Source organism: Salvelinus fontinalis, chromosome 20, assembly GCF_029448725.1.
Source record: "Salvelinus fontinalis isolate EN_2023a chromosome 20, ASM2944872v1, whole genome shotgun sequence".
Taxonomy (NCBI): Eukaryota; Metazoa; Chordata; class Actinopteri; order Salmoniformes; family Salmonidae; genus Salvelinus; species Salvelinus fontinalis.
Genome location: NC_074684.1, coordinates 44,911,244 through 44,932,344, shown reverse-complemented (window position 1 = coordinate 44,932,344; position 21,101 = coordinate 44,911,244). Strand labels below are relative to the sequence as shown.

Sequence of the window (21,101 nt, the reverse complement as noted above, 5' to 3'; positions counted from 1 at the left end):
TTGTAACCTGGACCATTACAGTAGTGAGTCACTGAGCCACTTGGTAAACCTGGACCATTACAGTAGTGAGTCACTGAGCCACTTTGTAACCTGGACCATTACAGTAGTGAGTTACTGAGCCACTTTGTAACCTGGACAATTACAGTAGTGAGTCACTTTGTAACCTGGACCATTACAGTAGTGAGTCACTTTGTAACCTGGACCATTACAGTAGTGAGTCACTGAGCCACTTTGTAACCTGGACCATTACAGTAGTGAGTCACTGAGCCACTTTGTAACCTGGACCATTACAGTAGTGAGTCACTGAGCCACTTTATAACCTGGACCATTAGAGTAGTGAGTCACTGAGCCACTTTATAACCTGGACCATTACAGTAGTAAGTCACTTTGTAACCTGGACCATTACAGTAGTGAGTCACTTTGTAACCTGGACCATTACAGTAGTGAGTCACTTTGTAACCTGGACCATTACAGTAGTGAGTCACTGAGCCACTTTGTAACCTGGACCATTACAGTAGTGAGTCACTTTGTAACCTGGACCATTACAGTGGTGAGTCACTGAGCCACTTTGTAACCTGGACCATTACAGTAGTGAGTCACTGAGCCACTTTGTAACCTGGACCATTACAGTAGTGAGTCACTTTGTAACCTGGACCATTACAGTAGTGAGTCACTTTGTAACCTGGACCATTACAGTAGTGAGTCACTGAGCCACTTTGTAACCTGGACCATTACAGTAGTGAGTCACTTTGTAACCTGGACCATTACAGTAGTGAGTCACTTTGTAACCTGGACCATTACAGTGGTGAGTCACTGAGCCACTTTGTAACCTGGACCATTACAGTGGTGAGTCACTGAGCCACTTTGTAACCTGGACCATTACAGTGGTGAGTCACTGAGCCACTTTGTAACCTGGACCATTACAGTAGTGAGTCACTGAGCCACTTTGTAACCTGGACCATTACAGTAGTGAGTCAGTGAGCCACTTTGTAACCTGGACCATTACAGTAGTGAGTCACTGAGCCACTATGTAACCTGGACCATTACAGTAGTGAGTCACTGAGCCACTTTGTAACCTGGACCAGTACAGTAGTGAGTCACTGAGCCACTTTGTAACCTGGACCATTACAGTAGTGAGTCACTTTGTAACCTGGAACATTACAGTAGTGAGTCACTGAGCCACTTTGTAATCTGGACCATTACAGTAGTGAGTCACTTTGTAACCTGGACCATTACAGTAGTGAGTCACTTTGTAACCTGGACCATTACAGTAGTGAGTCACTGAGCCACTTTGTAACCTGGACCATTACAGTAGTGAGTCACTGAGCCACTTTGTAACCTGGACCATTACAGTAGTGAGTCACTGAGTCACTATGTAACCTGGACCATTACAGTAGTGAGTCACTGAGCCACTATGTAACCTGGACCATTACAGTAGTGAGTCACTGAGTCACTATGTAACTTGGACCATTACAGTAGTGAGTCACTGAGCCACTATGTAACCTGGACCATTACAGTAGTGAGTCACTGAGCCACTTTGTAACCTGGACCATTACAGTAGTGAGTCACTGAGCCAGTTTGTAACCTGGACCATTACAGTAGTGAGCCACTTTGTAACCTGGACCATTACAGTAGTGAGTCACTTTGTAACCTGGACCATTACAGTAGTGAGTCACTGAGCCAGTTTGTAACCTGGACCATTACAGTAGTGAGCCACTTTGTAACCTGGACCATTACAGTAGTGAGTCACTGAGCCACTTTGTAACCTGGACCATTACAGTAGTGAGTCACTGAGTCACTTTGTAACCTGGACCATTACAGTAGTGAGTCACTGAGCCAGTTTGTAACCTTGACCATTACAGTAGTGAGTCACTTTGTAACCTGGACCATTACAGTAGTGAGTCACTTTGTAACCTGGACCATTACAGTAGTGAGTCACTGAGCCACTTTGTAACCTGGACCATTACAGTAGTGAGTCACTTTGTAACCTGGACCATTACAGTGGTGAGTCACTGAGCCACTTTGTAACCTGGACCATTACAGTAGTGAGTCACTGAGCCACTTTGTAACCTGGACCATTACAGTAGTGAGTCACTGAGCCACTTTGTAACCTGGACCATTACAGTAGTGAGTCACTGAGCCACTTTATAACCTGGACCATTACAGTAGTGAGTCACTTTGTAACCTGGACCATTACAGTAGTGAGTCACTTTGTAACCTGGACCATTACAGTAGTGAGTCACTGAGCCACTTTGTAACCTGGACCATTACAGTAGTGAGTCACTTTGTAACCTGGACCATTACAGTGGTGAGTCACTGAGCCACTTTGTAACCTGGACCATTACAGTGGTGAGTCACTGAGCCACTTTGTAACCTGGACCATTACAGTAGTGAGTCACTGAGCCACTTTGTAACCTGGACCATTACAGTAGTGAGTCACTGAGTCACTTTGTAACCTGGACCATTACAGTAGTGAGTCACTGAGCCACTTTGTAACCTGGACCATTACAGTGGTGAGTCACTGAGCCACTTTGTAACCTGGACCATTACAGTAGTGAGTCAGTGAGCCACTTTGTAACCTGGACCATTACAGTAGTGAGTCACTGAGCCACTATGTAACCTGGACCATTACAGTAGTGAGTCACTGAGCCACTTTGTAACCTGGACCAGTACAGTAGTGAGTCACTGAGCCACTTTGTAACCTGGACCATTACAGTAGTGAGTCACTGAGCCACTTTGTAACCTGGACCATTACAGTAGTGAGTCACTGAGCCACTTTGTAACCTGGACCATTACAGTAGTGAGTCACTTTGTAACCTGGAACATTACAGTAGTGAGTCACTGAGCCACTATGTAACCTGGACCATTACAGTAGTGAGTCACTGAGCCACTTTGTAACCTGGACCATTACAGTAGTGAGTCACTGAGTCACTATGTAACCTGGACCATTACAGTAGTGAGTCACTGAGCCACTTTGTAACCTGGACCATTACAGTAGTGAGTCACTGAGCCACTATGTAACCTGGACCATTACAGTAGTGAGTCACTGAGCCACTTTGTAACCTGGACCATTACAGTAGTGAGTCACTATGTAACCTGGACCATTACAGTATTGAGTCACTGAGCCACTTTGTAACCTGGACCATTACAGTAGTGAGTCACTGAGCCAGTTTGTAACCTGGACCATTACAGTAGTGAGCCACTTTGTAACCTGGACCATTACAGTAGTGAGTCACTTTGTAACCTGGACCATTACAGTAGTGAGTCACTGAGCCAGTTTGTAACCTTGACCATTACAGTAGTGAGCCACTTTGTAACCTGGACCATTACAGTAGTGAGTCACTTTGTAACCTGGACCATTACAGTAGTGAGTCACTGAGCCACTTTGTAACCTGGACCATTACAGTAGTGAGTCACTTTGTAACCTGGACCATTACAGTGGTGAGTCACTGAGCCACTTTGTAACCTGGACCATTACAGTAGTGAGTCACTGAGCCACTTTGTAACCTGGACCATTACAGTAGTGAGTCACTGAGCCACTTTGTAACCTGGACCATTACAGTAGTGAGTCACTGATTCACTTTATAACCTGGACCATTACAGTAGTGAGTCACTTTGTAACCTGGACCATTACAGTAGTGAGTCACTTTGTAACCTGGACCATTACAGTAGTGAGTCACTGAGCCACTTTGTAACCTGGACCATTACAGTAGTGAGTCACTTTGTAACCTGGACCATTACAGTGGTGAGTCACTGAGCCACTTTGTAACCTGGACCATTACAGTGGTGAGTCACTGAGCCACTTTGTAACCTGGACCATTACAGTAGTGAGTCACTGAGCTACTTTGTAACCTGGACCATTACAGTAGTGAGTCACTGAGTCACTTTGTAACCTGGACCATTACAGTAGTGAGTCACTGAGCCACTTTGTAACCTGGACCATTACAGTAGTGAGTCAGTGAGCCACTTTGTAACCTGGACCATTACAGTAGTGAGTCACTGAGCCACTATGTAACCTGGACCATTACAGTAGTGAGTCACTGAGCCACTTTGTAACCTGGACCAGTACAGTAGTGAGTCACTGAGCCACTTTGTAACCTGGACCATTACAGTAGTGAGTCACTGAGCCACTTTGTAACCTGGACCATTACAGTAGTGAGTCACTGAGCCACTTTGTAACCTGGACCATTACAGTAGTGAGTCACTTTGTAACCTGGAACATTACAGTAGTGAGTCACTGAGCCACTTTGTAACCTGGACCATTACAGTAGTGAGTCACTTTGTAACCTGGACCATTACAGTAGTGAGTCACTGAGCCACTATGTAACCTGGACCATTACAGTAGTGAGTCACTGAGCCACTTTGTAACCTGGACCATTACAGTAGTGAGTCACTGAGTCACTATGTAACCTGGACCATTACAGTAGTGAGTCACTGAGCCACTTTGTAACCTGGACCATTACAGTAGTGAGTCACTGAGCCACTATGTAACCTGGACCATTACAGTAGTGAGTCACTGAGCCACTTTGTAACCTGGACCATTACAGTAGTGAGTCACTATGTAACCTGGACCATTACAGTAGTGAGTCACTGAGCCACTTTGTAACCTGGACCATTACAGTAGTGAGTCACTGAGCCAGTTTGTAACCTGGACCATTACAGTAGTGAGCCACTTTGTAACCTGGACCATTACAGTAGTGAGTCACTTTGTAACCTGGACCATTACAGTAGTGAGTCACTGAGCCAGTTTGTAACCTTGACCATTACAGTAGTGAGCCACTTTGTAACCTGGACCATTACAGTAGTGAGTCACTGAGCCACTTTGTAACCTGGACCATTACAGTAGTGAGTCACTGAGCCACTTTGTAACCTGGACCATTACAGTAGTGAGTCACTGAGTCACTTTGTAACCTGGACCATTACAGTAGTGAGTCACTGAGCCACTTTGTAACCTGGACCATTACAGTATTGAGTCACTTTGTAACCTGGACCATTACAGTAGTGAGTCACTTTGTAACCTGGACCATTACAGTAGTGAGTCACTGAGTCACTTTGTAACCTGGACCATTACAGTAGTGAGTCACTGAGCCACTTTGTAACCTGGACCATTACAGTAGTGAGTCACTTTGTAACCTGGACCATTACAGTAGTGAGTCACTTTGTAACCTGGACCATTACAGTAGTGAGTCACTGAGTCACTTTGTAACCTGGACCATTACAGTAGTGAGTTCTTGTGCAGCTTGTTGTTTGCTCTTTGCACATATATCACTGTATCATCTGCATACATTTGAACTTCAGACCCAGTACAGACAGAAGGCAGATCATTAATGTAGAGGCTGAACTACAGACCCTGTACAGGCAGAAGGCAGATCATTAATGTACAGGCTGAACTACAGACCCAGTACAGGCAGAAGGCAGATCATTAATGTACAGGCTGAACTACAGACCCAGTACAGACAGAAGGCAGATCGTTAATGTACAGGCTGAACTACAGACCCAGTACAGACAGAAGGCAGATCATTAATGTACAGGCTTAACTACAGACCCAGTACAGACAGAAGGCAGATCATTAATGTACAGGCTGAACAGGATGGGCCCCAGTATTGACCCTTGGGGCACGCCCACATCATAGCTAAGAGTGGGGCGACAGCTCATTGCTCACTCTGACACACTGAGTTCTGCCTTCAAGGTATGATTTCATCCATCTCAAGGCATTGGGGGAAAAGTTGAACTTGGACAATTTTGAAATGAGAATCTCATGGTTAACAGTATCAAAAGCTTGTCACCAATTAAGTAGTACTTTAAAGTATTTTTTACTTAAGTACTTTACTCCACTGACTGTAACTACCAATTGGATACCACGAAATTGGGGAGAAAAAGGGGTTAAAATATATATATATATATTTTTAAAAATACCTTCACCTTCAAAGGGATATTCAATGTCTGCTTTTTTATTTTTACCCATCTACCAATAGGTGCTCTTCTTTGCGAGGCATTGGAAAAACCTCCCTGGTCTTTGTGGTTGAATCTGTGTATGAAAGTCATTGCTGGACAGAAGGACCTTACAGATAATTGTATGTGTGGGGTACAGAGATGAGGTAGTCATTCAAAAAATCATATTAAACACTATTATTGCACACAGAGTGAATCCAAGCAACTCATTATGTGACTTGTTAAACACATTTTTACTCCTGAATTTATTTAGGCCATAACCAAAGGATTGAATAGTTATTTACTCAAGACATTTCAGCTTTCCATTTTTAATTCATTTGTAAACATTTCTAAAAAACATAATTCCACTTTGACATGATGAGGTCAGTGTGTTTAAACAGTAACACGTCACAATGTAATACATGTTCAGTTCAGGTTGTAACACAACAACATGTGGGAAAAGTCAAGGGGTGTGAATACTCTCTGAAGTACGTGATGACATTGACCTTCCACCTTTTGAGGGCCGAGGATGAGAGACGACCAACAGAGGCCAGTAGTGGCTTGAGTCATGCGTAATTGCGCAACTGGGTCAAATAGACACCTAGATGGACTCAATCTGGGACATTCAGATAACTGACTAAATAAATAAGACATTACATTGTAATTGTATAATCAAATAGTTATATTAGCAATTACTTTTTAACTTATTGGACGTTAGACTACATAACATACCTGGTTTCCGAAGACGCCGATGGAGCAAGCGGTGGACACCTCCTCCGATCCGAACCACACCGAGGCGATCTTCGACGGCATCCCGAGGATAAATACCTGCGCAAGGGAGCAACAGAACTGTCCGAGCATGGTCACCGCAAACAGATCAGGTCTCACGCTTGTCACCTTGATCCAAGTCCCCGCACAATTCATGGCCGTAGCCACCAGCGCAATAATACGGAGCCCCTTCTTATCCAGTAGCCAGGTGACTGGGAATATGAAGGGAATGTAAGTCAACATGTATATCATGGACATCCAATCTATGGTGAAAGACTCGACCCCGTAGAACCTCATGAAAATGTTGTTGATAATTCCGTACTGGATCCATTGAAACGAGTTACAGAGAGAATACGAGCTGAACAGCAACACGATGAGCCATCGCCGCTTGTATAGTTTGATGGTTTGGGTTGTATCGTCGCCGTTCCGGTTGAGTTGTATATTGTTCTCCTCGCTGTCTCCGGCAGACAACATTTTATTTTTTTCCAAATCCGACACATTTTCATTGTCGTTGATTTCGCCATCAACCAAGGAGGGTTTTCCGTTGTTCATATTGTAGCTTACGTTTATTCAACGACGTGCTGGTGAATACAATACAGACACGTATTTCTGTTACATTAGTGCGAGTTCAGAGTAGCCCGACTAACGTTATCGATGACAGCTCCAAGATAGTTTCAAACTATCGTTTTGGCACATTTAAGCCAAGCTTCTATTTATTATGCCACGTTAGTAAATAGTCGTTTAAAGAAAATACATTCCCTGAGATAAAAATGAAGTTAGAGAAACCAGGAAATTATTCGACGTTCGTGCAACGGATTTTAAGACACCCCAGTCAAGCCTAGCTACATTACAAGTTAGCCTCACTTCCTTCACTTCCTAGTGTGTTGGAGTTGACAAAACAGTGGCCTACTTTCACAAGCAGTTTGAACTCAATATACAAAACTATTTAGCCCTAAAAAATGTCTCAACATAACGTATGATGCGCGAAGTATCAAATGTCCAATGTAAACGCCGGTTTTACGTCACCACGTGGTACCAACCAGTGACCCCCACACATTGACCCCTCACCGCCGTCGGTGTTGAAATGTGACAATAACCGGGGACATCCACCCGACTTCTGTGCTCCCCCGCCCTCAGATATACATAGAAAAATTGCATTTTTGGGATTGATAGTTCAATAATATAGTCTGTTGTAATATATATATTCTACAAACTAAAATGATTTCACTATCAATGCCAAAATGCTATTTTTGTTGTTGGTGGCATAAATTACAAAACACACTATCCACTGACCCGGGAATATAACATGGATCTGGAATTACAATACAATTGATCGTGTTAGTTTCATGAGTCGACTCGTACGTACAGCACACACGTGGTATACACGTCTGACGAAAATGCTTACTTCCAGGCTCCTTCTCGACAAAATGCAACAACAGAACATTTAACATGAAAATGTAAGCAAGCCTTGGCCTAAAAACATGAGGCTCACATCTCAACGTCACTATTTGCATTCGCATTGTAACTTTACTTCTAAATGTACAGTAAGACAACACACATATATATATAGATATATAGATATTTTTTTAAGTTTCCATACAACACAAAATATTGTAAAAGTACAATCACTACTTATGGTAAACTAAAAACAGTGTACATTTACGTCATTTAGCAGACGCTCTTATCCAGAGCGAGTTCATACATATTCATCCCCCCCTTCATTGTGGGAATGAACCCACAACCCTGGCGTTGCAAGCGCCATGTTCTACCAACTGAGCCACACGGGACCTGTCTAAGTCCTCCTGTCTCAGTGCAATCAGATAAACATTCCTATTGGAGCATACAATGCTTTACTGTACCTTACCTTTACTTATGGGTACACGGCGCCACCTAGCGACCATATAGATGAACAATCGAGTACCTTACAAATACACAGCGCCACCTAGCGACCACATAGATTGACAATAGAGACAATGCTTTACCGTTACTTATAGGTACACAGCGCCACCTAACGATCATACAGATTAACGTGATGATTTCGTTATCAAAGTGATTGTCTGGTTGTCAGATAGCACTTACATGATGCAGATAATACATTTGTTGGTATCAAAATAGAAAAGCAGCATTGTTTGTTTCGACAATAATATTTTCAACATCATTGGAGTCATTAAAGCACAATTTGATCAAATGCCCTTCTACCTCCATCACAAAGTACCTGTTGTTACCATCTACGATGTGGGATTGTATCCTGAGTATTTCAAGTAAAACAATTGCACTATTAAATTTTTTTTTTAGGCCAATAAACACTAAAATAACAAAACTGTTGAAAAAAAAGTGATACAGTTCAGCGTTACTTCGAATATTTAAAAAGGTCAAATTTACAACTGACACAAGAGCAATGCACACAACAAACACTGTAACCTCCAAGATTGAAGGGATCAAATGTTATATACAAAAGAATAAAATAAAAAAAATTAAAAAAAAAATTGTTTTAAAAACATATAAAACAATCATTTTTATCATTCATCATTGTATGAATAACATTTCCACAAACTGGTGTTCTGGTATCGCGATCATGTTGGGGTTTCTGTCCTACAGTTAGACATGGACTATTTGCATTGTCCATACATTGATTGATTCTATAGTCACGTCGTAAAGATGGGTTCGGAAGTCATTTTTATATCAAACTGCCTTTTGTCATCTTTTCAAAATAAGAAAATCAGTTATTTTACACCAAGAAACCATTCCTAATTGCTGCTTGTTCTGTGCCGTTTCAAACACCATTATTTACTCTGTTCAAGTGGCTCTGTATAGTACACGACTTTTTGACACATAGGGCTCTGGTTAAAAGTAGTGCACTACTAAGTAAATAGGGTGCCATAGTGTACCAAGGTCACTAAACGTCTCCAGCTTCTCTCCAGTCCGCCCTTGTTGGTCTGTGGTGATCAGTGCTGGTAGTGAGACACAGCAATACTGTGCTGGTGGTGGAAGGCACTGCTCCCGTGGTGGTGGGGGGAGTACAGGAGGTCATGGGTCGTCTGAGGGGCCAGGCCGGTGCAGAGAGGCTCATGGGTAGTAAGGACGGAGGAGAGATACTTGGCCTCTTCTGTTAGTCTCTTCACTTCCTTCCTCAGAGCCGTGTTCTCCTTCTCTAGGTTCTCACTCTCCTGAAACCACAGAAACGAACCAATCAATCAAATGTATGTATAAATGCTGCTTTACATCACCAGGTATCAAAAGTGCTTTACAGTAACCCAGCCTGCTTTACAGTAACCCAGACAGTTTTAAAGTAACCCAGCCTGCTTTACAGTAACCCAGCCAGCTTTAAAGTAACTCAGCCTGCTTTACAGTAAGTCACCTCCAAAAATATAAGATCAAGAAACATGTTTTATTGTATATATATATATATATATATTATTTTTTTAACATGTATTTAATCCCTTATTTTTGGAACTAAACAGTCAGAGGGGTGTTCTAGTAAGCTATATATGATGGTTTTAAGGTCACACCAAGGATCATTTTGCTATTTGATTTAGAATTTTAAGACCCCTGGAAGTATCCCCCAAAAAATATAGAAAAAATGATTTCATCAAAAACGTTATTTGGCTTTTTTATTATTTTTATTACAGGGAACAGTATCAATATATTTTTTCCATTCATTTTTTTCTACTGGTACCAGGGGACCTTCAGACGAGTCTGGTGAGGCCTGTGGACGTCTTAGAGAAAACCCGACATGCACGTGTTCCTGAGAGCCTCACCTTTCCACAGAGGGGTCATATGAGTGTGTAGCTCAACCTGTTGGGATGCTACAGACAGAAGTTGGCAGATCGGCGGTAGCGACTTCAGACGGGACCCGAGACGTAGAGCAAAACAGAGAACACCATTGTGTTCGTGAGAGTCTCATCTTTCCATTCGAAACGCTTCATTACGATTTGGTGAGAAGACCGATTTTCTGGATGTCTCAAACACTGCTCTAGCTCCGTCACCTTTCACTGCAGATGCTGAAGTGTTACATCGACGGATGTGGTGGAATGATACTAATCCAATACAAAGAAACTGATGTCTCAAGCTTAAACTGACAGATTTTTATGGGGATTTTTGTATTATGCTAATTAGATTTCCGCGGGGGCACGGACATCGACCTTCGTTTTTTTTTTATACAACCCGAGGCATCATCAGTCTGTAGTTCTGTAACTTCAAAGAAAATAAATCCCTCTTGACAATTTCATTAATTTGTCAACAAATGGTCTTCCATTTTTTGGGGGGGGCGCAGAAATGGCATTTCAGTGTCAACGACCTTTGTGGAAACCTAGGACGTGGGTGGTGGTGGTTGGTAGTTCCAGTCTATGTGATTACATTATCTGTAAACCATCCCACCTGGTCTAGTTCTATGAGTCTTATCCATGTGTTGGCTCAGCCCAGGCCTCACTAGAGCATGATGGGGGACCAGTATTGGCTCAGCCCAGGCCTCACTAGAGCATGATGGGGGACCAGTATTGGCTCAGCCCAGGCCTCACTAGAGCATGATGGGGGACCAGTATTGGCTCAGCCCAGGCCTCACTAGAGCATGATGGGGGACCAGTATTGGCTCAGCCCAGCCCTCACTAGAGCATGATGGGGGACCAGTGTTGGCTCAGCCCAGGCCTCACTAGAGCATGATGGGGGACACACCAGTATTGGCTCAGCCCAGGCCTCACTAGAGCATGATGGGGGACCAGTGTTGGCTCAGCCCAGGCCTCACTAGAGCATGATGGGGGACACACCAGTATTGGCTGAGCCCAGGCCTCACTAGAGCATGAGGGGGGACACACCAGTGTTGGCTCAGCGTATTCTGTGGTTGTATGGTTTCTTCAACTCGCTTGATAAACAGGAAGTAGAATTTTCCCTCACTGTGACACGTTTCCTGTTTCCTGAGTAGAAGTCATTCAGAAGACTCTCTCTCTCTCGCTCTCTCTTCTGTGTAAATGAGGTATAGTAGAAAGCCGTGGGCAGGAGGGGAGAGAACGGCTGTCGTTTCTGGTAAAGGACCCGTGTCAGTGGGTTGTTACCCTAAGTGACGTGAGCACTGGGGTTTACCCAGGCCTGTCTCTGACAGTAATACTACACAGTCTAACACTCTCTATCTTCCCTCCTCTAACCCTGGCCCTCTCTCAACCTTTTAGAGGAACCAATGGAGCATTTCTGTCTGACCTGTTTAGCTTCCTACGCCTCTGGGAGTAAAAGGCCATCCTCACCCACGAACACGCAAAGCTCAGCTGGCCCTGTGCAGCCCCACACTGTAATGGAACATCTACAAACCATACATGAGGACCTCAGAGCAACAACAACAAAAAACAACAGAGATTTATTTTAATTTTAATTTTAAATAGTTGTAGATTAATGTTATTGTCTTTCTAAACCACTGGAGAGAAGAAGAAAAACTATATCCGACCTGCGTTTTATTAAATGACAGACATATTTTCTCGAGAGTTGCAGTTGAATGGGTGTCTCCTATCGACTCTAAATGCATTGATTTTGACATGACACCGTAGACCTTATGAAGAAAGTGTCCCCAGATGAACTGCACGGTATCCCATTGATAATCTCTCCTCTCTTCAGCAACACCGACCACTAACGCTACATTTATTTGTAGCTTCTACAAACGGAAATAGGTGTTCTCTACTAGACTGTACCAAGCGACAATAGTGAAAGGCAGTGACTAAAACCTCAACTCTGCAGCCAGCCAGTCGATCAACAGAAAGAGACGTTGAAATGAAAGTGACTGTGCTTTTTCACTTTGACTATACCTCAAGTACCTCCAGTCACGTGCCGTATCGCTACTGCTACTCTGGTACAGAGAACTACTAGAGTAGAGCGGTATTGCTAACAGCCTACCAGCCTACCAGTCTACCAGCCTACCATCCTACCATCCTACCAGTCTACCAGTCTACCAGCCTACCAGTCTACCAGCCTACCAGCCTACCAGTCTACCAGTCTACCAGTCTACCAGCCTACCAGCCTACCAGTCTACCAGCCTACCAGTCTACCAGTCTACCAGCCTACCAGCCTACCAGTCTACCAGTCTACCAGCCTACCATCCTACCAGTCTACCATCCTACCAGTCTACCAGCCTACCACTACAGAGAACTACTAGAGTAGAGCGGTATTGCTACCAGCCTACCAGCCTACCAGTCTACCAGTCTACCAGCCTACCATTCTACCAGCCTACCATCCTACCAGCCTACCATCCTACCAGTCTACCATCCTACCAGCCTACCTGCCTACCAGCCTACCAGTCTACCATCCTACCAGCCTACCAGCCTACCAGCCTACCATCCTACCAGCCTACCAGCCTACCATCCTACCAGTCTACCAGCCTACCAGCCTACCAGCCTACCAGCCTACCAGCCTACCAGTCTACCAGCCTACCATCCTACCAGCCTACCAGCCTACCAGTCTACCAGTCTACCATCCTACCATCCTACCAGCCTACCAGTCTACCAGCCTACCATCCTACCATCCTACCAGCCTACCATCCTACCAGTCTACCAGTCTACCAGTCTACCAGTCTACCATCCTACCATCCTACCAGTCTACCAGCCTACCATCCTACCATCCTACCAGTCTACCAGCCTACCATCCTACCATCCTACCAGCCTACCAGTCTACCAGCCTACCAGCCTACCAGCCTACCAGCCTACCAGTCTACCAGCCTACCATTCTACCATCCTACCAGTCTACCAGCCTACCATCCTACCAGTCTACCATCCTACCAGCCTACCAGCCTACCATCCTACCAGTCTACCAGTCTACCATCCTACCAGTCTACCATCCTACCAGCCTACCAGTCTACCATCCTACCATTCTACCATCCTACCAGTCTACCAGCCTACCATCCTACCAGTCTACCAGTCTACCATCCTACCAGCCTACCAGCCTACCAGCCTACCAGTCTACCAGTCTACCAGTCTACCAGCCTACCATCCTACCAGTCTACCAGCCTACCATCCTACCATCCTACCAGTCTACCAGCCTACCATCCTACCATCCTACCAGTCTACCAGCCTACCAGCCTACCAGCCTACCAGCCTACCAGCCTACCAGTCTACCAGCCTACCATTCTACCAGTCTACCAGCCTACCATCCTACCAGTCTACCATCCTACCAGCCTACCATCCTACCAGTCTACCAGTCTACCAGTCTACCATCCTACCAGTCTACCATCCTACCAGCCTACCAGTCTACCATCCTACCATTCTACCATCCTACCAGTCTACCAGCCTACCATCCTACCAGTCTACCAGTCTACCATCCTACCAGCCTACCAGCCTACCAGCCTACCAGTCTACCAGTCTACCAGTCTACCAGCCTACCAGCCTACCAGCCTACCAGCCTACCACTACAGAGAACTACTGTCACAGTGGAGAATTCTAGGTAAAAACAGGAGGACAAAACACCCATTTCTGATGTTAAGATTCAGTGCCATAATCATTAGTGCTGGTCTCTGGGTTGCTGACGCCCACACGTGATAATGAAAACTCTCAGCACTACAGCAAACACACACACAGGCAGAGATCTGGCCGCGGCAGCGCCTCAAATGCCACCCTATTCTCTATTCAAGGGAACGTATTTTGACCAGAGTTCGTAGCTATCAGAATCATACGTAGTGCACTATATAGGGAGTAGGGAGCTATCGGGGACTCAAGCCCAAGTGTTGAGCCCAACAGAAGCCACGATGACACATCGCCACATGGTCCATCGGCAGCACCGTGTCAATATCATCTCACACAGACCAACACAGACCAACACAGACCCTCATCAACACAGACCAACACAGACCAACACAGATTCCCAACAACACAGACCAACACAGACCAACACAGACCAACACAGACCCTCATCAACACAGACCAACACAGACCAACACAGATTCCCAACAACACAGACCAACACAGACCCTCATCAACACAGACCAACACAGACCCTCATCAACACAGACCAACACAGACCAACACAGATTCCCAACAACACAGACCAACACAGACCAACACAGACCAACACAGATTCCCACCAACACAGACCAACACAGATTCCCACCAACACAGACCAACACAGATTCCCAACAACACAGACCAACACAGATTCCCAACAACACAGCCTTATCGTGGTAGTTCACTGGGGAAATGGTCCCCGTGATTTGAAAGACTTGAAAATGTTTGATTACTACATAACCAGTCGGTTACTGAATTGTAGCCTGAGTACCAGTCGGTTACTGAATTGTAGCAGTGAGTACCAGTCTGTTTGTGCTATCATGCCCACTCCTACTCCTTGTTTTGCTTGACCATGAGCAACGGAGTTGGCAAGAGCACAAACAGAAGGAGACAACAGATCTGGGACCAGGCTATAGAAGGAGACAACAGATCTGGGACCAGGCTATAGAAGGAAACAACAGATCTGGGACCAGACTATAGAAGGAGATAACAGATCTGGGACCAGGCTATAGAAGGAGATAACAGATCTGGGACCAGGCTATAGAAGAAGACAACAGATCTGGGACCAGGCTACAGAAGGAGATAACAGATCTGGGACCAGGCTATAGAAGGAGATAACAGATCTGGGACCAGGCTATAGAAGGAGATAACAGATCTGGGACCAGGCTATAGAAGAAGACAACAGATCTGGGACCAGGCTACAGAAGGAGACAACAGATCTGGGACCAGGCTATAGAAGGAGATAACACATCTGGGACCAGGCTATAGAAGGAGACAACAGATCTGGGACCAGGCTATAGAAGGAGATAACAGATCTGGGACAAGGCTATAGAAGGAGACAACAGATCTGGGACCAGGCTACAGAAGGAGATAACAGATCTGGGACCAGGCTACAGAAGGAGATAACAGATCTGGGACAAGGCTATAGAAGGAGACAACAGATCTGGGACCAGGCTACAGGAGGAGACAGCAGATCTGGGACCAGGCTATAGAAGGAGATAACAGATCTGGGACCAGGCTATAGAAGGAGATAACAGATCTGGGACCAGGCTATAGAAGGAGACAACAGATACGGGACCAGGCTATAGAAGGAGACAACAGATCTGGGACCAGGCTATAGAAGGAGATAACAGATCTGGGACCAGGCTATAGAAGGAGACAGTCTTTTTTGAAACACTCTAAGATTCCTGTATGGGTGAAATGTTTATTTGTTTTATTCAGGGCACAACTGACTCACTGCTAAATTGCTCATGCCAGACCCAGTCATGCTAGGATATGATAGCATACATTAGGCCTTGTGAATAATCATCCTCAATTGATTCACTGCCCATGCCATGCCTAACTCATAGCCAGACATAGTGCATGCATCGGTGTGTTGCATTGTGGGTAGTCAGCCTAACTTATAGCCAGACATAGTGCATGCATTGGTGTGTTGCATTGTGGGTAGTCAGCCTAACTCATAGCCAGACATGGTGCATGCATCGGTGTGTTGCATTGTGGGTAGTCAGCCTAACTCATAGCCAGACATGGTGCATGCATCGGTGTGTTGCATTGTGGGTAGTCAGCCTAACTCATAGCCAGACATAGTGCATGCATCGGTGTGTTGCATTGTGGGTAGTCAGCCTAACTTATAGCCAGACATAGTGCATGCATTGGTGTGTTGCATTGTGGGTAGTCAGCCTAACTCATAGCCAGACATGGTGCATGCATCGGTGTGTTGCATTGTGGGTAGTCAGCCTAACTCATAGCCAGACATGGTGCATGCATCGGTGTGTTGCATTGTGGGTAGTCAGCCTAACTCATAGCCAGACATAGTGCATGCATCGGTGTGTTGCATTGTGGGTAGTCAGCCTAACTCATAGCCAGACATGGTGCATGCATCGGTGTGTTGCATTGTGGGTAGTCAGCCTAACTCATAGCCAGACATGGTGCATGCATCGGTGTGTTGCATTGTGGGTAGTCAGCCTAACTCATAGCCAGACATGGTGCATGCATCGGTGTGTTGCATTGTGGGTAGTCAGCCTAACTCATAGCCAGACATGGTGCATGCATCGGTGTGTTGCATTGTGGGCAGTCATCCTCACCAGGTGTAGACTGTCTGCCTTCTGGGTCTGTCTCATCCTGCTCTTCTGGGCAGCGATACGGTTCTTCTCTCTTCTCATTACCTTCTTGATGTTGTCTGTGGAGCCCTGGGGAGAGATACGAGGCCAGTCATCTTCCTGTCAGGACGCTAACTGTCGCTCACCCTAACTAACTTACACTAATGGGTGGAGTAGTAGGGTTCACTCCAGTATAGATATTGTAGATTGAAAATGTATAATCATGCATACCAATATTGAGACAGTTCTAGGATGAGACATCTCTTTGATGCGTGACTTGACTGACGCATCGTTTCTACAAAGCTGTTCTGATACCGTGATCAGGACATGAAACAAGGCGTGATCTGAGGTGATGTGTGAACTGCCGAGTCAGACCCACCCGACCCATCTTTTCTCAGCAGATGTCTATCAGCTCATCAAACGGCCTTGATTCCCAGGCCACACCTAACTATACAAGTCATTGTCATCAAGAAAACTCTTCAGTGTTGTCATGCATTATTCTACATGATTCTACATGATTCTACATGATTCTACATGAGTCTACATGAGTCTACATGAGTCTACATGAGTCTACATGATTCTACATGAGTCTACATGATTCTACATGAGTCTACATGAGTCTACATGAGTCTACATGATTCTACATGATTCTACATGATTCTACATGAGTCTACATGAGTCTACATGATTCTACATGATTCTACATGAGTCTACATGAGTCTACATGATTCTACATGAGTCTACATGATTCTACATGAGTCTACATGAGTCTACATGAGTCTACATGATTCTACATGATTCTACATGAATCTACATGAGTCTACATGATTCTACATGAGTCTACATGATTCTACATTCCAATAAGAATCTAAACACTATGGAAGAACACAAACTCTGTCCTGGGGAACCCTGGGGAACCCAACAAACTCTGTCCTGGGGAACCCTGGGGAACCAAACAAACTCTGTCCTGGGGAACCCAACAAACTCTGTCCTGGGGAACCCAACAAACTCTGTCCTGGGGAACCCAACAAACTCTGTCCTGGGGAACCCTGGGGAACCCAACAAACTCTGTCCTGGGGAACCCTGGGGAACCCAACAAACTCTGTCCTGGGGAACCCAACAAACTCTGTCCTGGGGAACCCTGGGGAACCCAACAAACTCTGTCCTGGGGAACCCTGGGGAACCCAACAAACTCTGTCCTGGGGAACCCAAGGGATGCACGTTTTGGTTTATGCTCCAGCACTACACAGCTGATTCAAATAGTCAAAGCTTGAGGATGAGTTTATTATCTGAATCAGCTGTGTCGTGCCAGGGACAAACAAAACGTGCACCCCTTAAATGACCAGTCATGTGATGGTGATGTATGAAACCTCAACAATATTTTACATTACATTTACATTTAAGTCATTTAGCAGACGCTCTTATCCAGAGCGACTTACAAGTACATATATTCAAACTTTTTTGTACTGGCCCCCCGTGGGAATCGAACCCACAACCCTGGCATTGCAAGCGCCATGCTCTACCAACTGAGCTACACGGTTGATAAGGATGGGGCATTATAAGGTGATTATAATGCCCCATCCGAGCTGATGTACAAAACAGTCATCTACCATGTCTCAACATACCAATGATAACACTTCATGACTGAATACATGTTATGAGAGAGAGAGAGACAGAGACAGAGAGACAGAGACGGAGAGACAGAGAGAGAGAGACAGAGACAGAGACAGCGACAGAGAGAGAGAGAGAGACAGAGACAGAAAGACAGCGATGGAGAGACAGAGAGACAGAGAGACAGAGACAGAGAGAGAGAGACAGAGACAGAGACAGCGACAGAGAGAGAGAGAGAGACAGAGACAGAAAGACAGCGATGGAGAGACAGAGAGACAGAGAGACAGAGAGAGACAGAGAGTGACAGAGAGAGTGACAGAGACAGAGACAGAGACAGAGCGACAGAGAGAGACAGAGACAGAGAGAGAGAGAGAGAGAGAGTGACAGAGAGAGTGACAGAGACAGAGACAGAACGACAGAGAGAGACAGAGACAGCGACGGAGAGACAGAGAGACAGCGACAGAGAGAGAGAGACAGAGAGACAGCGACAGAGAGAGAGACAGAGACAGAGAGACAGAGACAGAAGAGGATAGAAAAGGTGCCCCTACCTGTCTATGTCCTAATATCCTAATGATAACACTTCTTGACTGAATACACACTGCAACAACAGTGAAAGAAAATACAAAATAATAAGGGAGAAGAGGAAAGAGAGAGAGAGAGAGAGACACAGAGAGAGAGACACAGAGAGAGAGACACAGAGAGAGAGAGATCTCCTTACCTGCCTGCTACTCGCTGGCGAAGGGGACTTGGCATAACTGGAATCATTACTGTCAGAACCATGAGCCATAACCAACCACATCGCCCCAAATACAGAGCCTCTCTCCACTTCTGCTTTCTGTTTGTGTCTGTATCGATGTGTGAGTACCGCTGTGTGAGCGCGTGTGTGAGCAGCAGAGAGAGAGAGAGTGTGGGCTTAGCTGAACTTGGTCGATCGCTTAATGAGTAAGAACTCTTTCTCTCTCTCTCTCTCCCTCTCTGACTCTCTCTCTCTGACTCTCTCTTAGACTCTCTCTCTCTCTCTGACTCTGACTCTCTCTCTTTCTCTCTCACTCTGACTCTTCTATTACTCTCCCGCCCTCCTTTCCTCTCTTTCTCACTGACACACACGACACACTGTCCAATTAGCAGCCAGTGTCTGATGTGGTTTCTGATAAAAAACAAGGTTAGTGACACAGAACTGGAAGTCACATGACCCTTGGAAAGTTTGCGTAGCGGTATCAACCTACAGGGGCATATCTACTACCAAGTAAACCCCACAGGAAGTCCCATTCTTCTATTTACAGGGGGAATATATATCATATTCTGATCCTGGAATTAGCCTGACTGGAATATTAGGAGGTAAAATGAGACACTGTTACACACAGTATCATAGAGAGAGATGGTGATTATCAAATGAGATATATTTTCATCTGACTACAGCAATAAAATGGGATTTGTAGTATGTATTAAGATTAGGGAGGTAAGGCAATAAATAGGCTGTAGTGGCAAAATAATTACGATTTAGCGTTAACACTGGAGTGATAGATGTGCAGAAGATGATGTGCAAGTAGAGATACTGGGGTGCAAAGGAGCAAAAAAATAATAAATAACAATATGGGGATGAGGTAGTTGGGTGGGCTATTTACAGATGGGCTATGTACAGGTGCAATGATCAGTAAGCTGCTCTGACAGCTGGTGCTTTCGTTCCAATCATTGGCAGCAGAGAACTGGAAGGAACGGCGGCCAAAGAGGAGTTGGCTTTGGGGATGACCAGTGAAATATACCTGCTGGAGTGCGTGCTACGAGTGGGTGTTGCTATGGTGACCAGTGAGGTGAGATAAGGCGGGGAATTACCTAGCAAAGACTTATAGATGACCTGGAGCCAGTGGGTTTGGCGACGAATATGAAGCGAGGGCCAGCCAACGAGAGCAAACAGGTCGCAGTGGTGGGTAGTATATGGGGCTTTGGTGACAAAACGGATGGCACTGTGAAATACTATATCCAGTTTGCTGAATAGAGTGTTGGAGGCTATTTTGTAAATGACATCGCCGAAGTCGAGGATCGGTAGGATAGTCAGTTTTACAAGGGTATGTTTAGCAGCATAAGTGAAGGATGCTCTGTTGCGAAATAGGAAGCCGATTCTACATTTAATTTTGGATTGGAGATGCTTAATTTGAGTCTGGAAGGAGAGTTTACAGTCTAACCAGACACCTAGGTATTTGTAGTTGTCCACATATTCTAAGTCAGAACCGTCCAGAGTAGTGATGCTAGACAGGCGGGCGGGTGTGGGCAGCGATCGGTTGAAGAGCATGCATTTAGTTTTACTTGCATTTAAGAGCAGTGGGGGACCACGGAAGGAGATCCCGTAGAGGTTATTAATGACTGGGGCAGAGGATCTACCGTACTGTAGTTTAGACAGAAACTCTTACCGGATGACTGAGTCTCACACATTAGCAGATAGCTTTGGGGTTTCCACCAGCCTACTCTCCTCCCATCTCAGCACCTCACCAGCCTCAGGGGGATAGGCACAGGGGGTGAGACCTATTGGACCCTGTCAGATGTAATGCACTATTAAGGGAAGGGGTTGTCGTCTGAGGTGAGACCCAGTCAACCAACCAGTCAACCAACCAGTCAACCAACCAGTCAGCCAACCAGTCAACCAACCAGTCAACCAACCAGTCAGCCAACCAGTCAACCAACCAGTCAACCAACCAGTCAACCAACCAGTCAACCTTCCAGTCAA

At 45.2% G+C, this 21,101-nt stretch overlaps 2 protein-coding genes across 3 annotated transcripts in view; both read right to left on the bottom strand.

The window, feature by feature from the left end:
* The window catches only part of LOC129817871 (feline leukemia virus subgroup C receptor-related protein 2-like), a 121,933-nt gene extending 114,166 nt beyond the window's left edge, over nt 1-7,767 (bottom strand). For both annotated transcript variants that reach the window (XR_008753807.1, XM_055873469.1), the window contains exon 1: nt 6,664-7,767. Coding sequence is in view for 1 of the 2 variants with exons in the window: in XM_055873469.1 (XP_055729444.1) it covers nt 6,664-7,251 (588 nt within the window). In the remaining variant the exon portion in view is untranslated. The remainder of the gene's footprint in view (nt 1-6,663) is intronic.
* A 600-nt stretch (nt 7,768-8,367) lies between these two features.
* Nucleotides 8,368-19,340, bottom strand: LOC129817949 (basic leucine zipper transcriptional factor ATF-like). Its single transcript, XM_055873549.1, has 3 exons — nt 19,098-19,340; nt 16,754-16,858; nt 8,368-9,866 (listed from the first exon to the last, which is right to left on the bottom strand). The coding sequence occupies exons 1-3, from the start codon at nt 19,176-19,178 to the stop codon at nt 9,645-9,647; spliced, it is 408 nt and encodes a 135-aa protein (XP_055729524.1). The 5' UTR covers nt 19,179-19,340; the 3' UTR covers nt 8,368-9,644.
* Nucleotides 19,341-21,101: the final 1,761 nt, after the last annotated feature.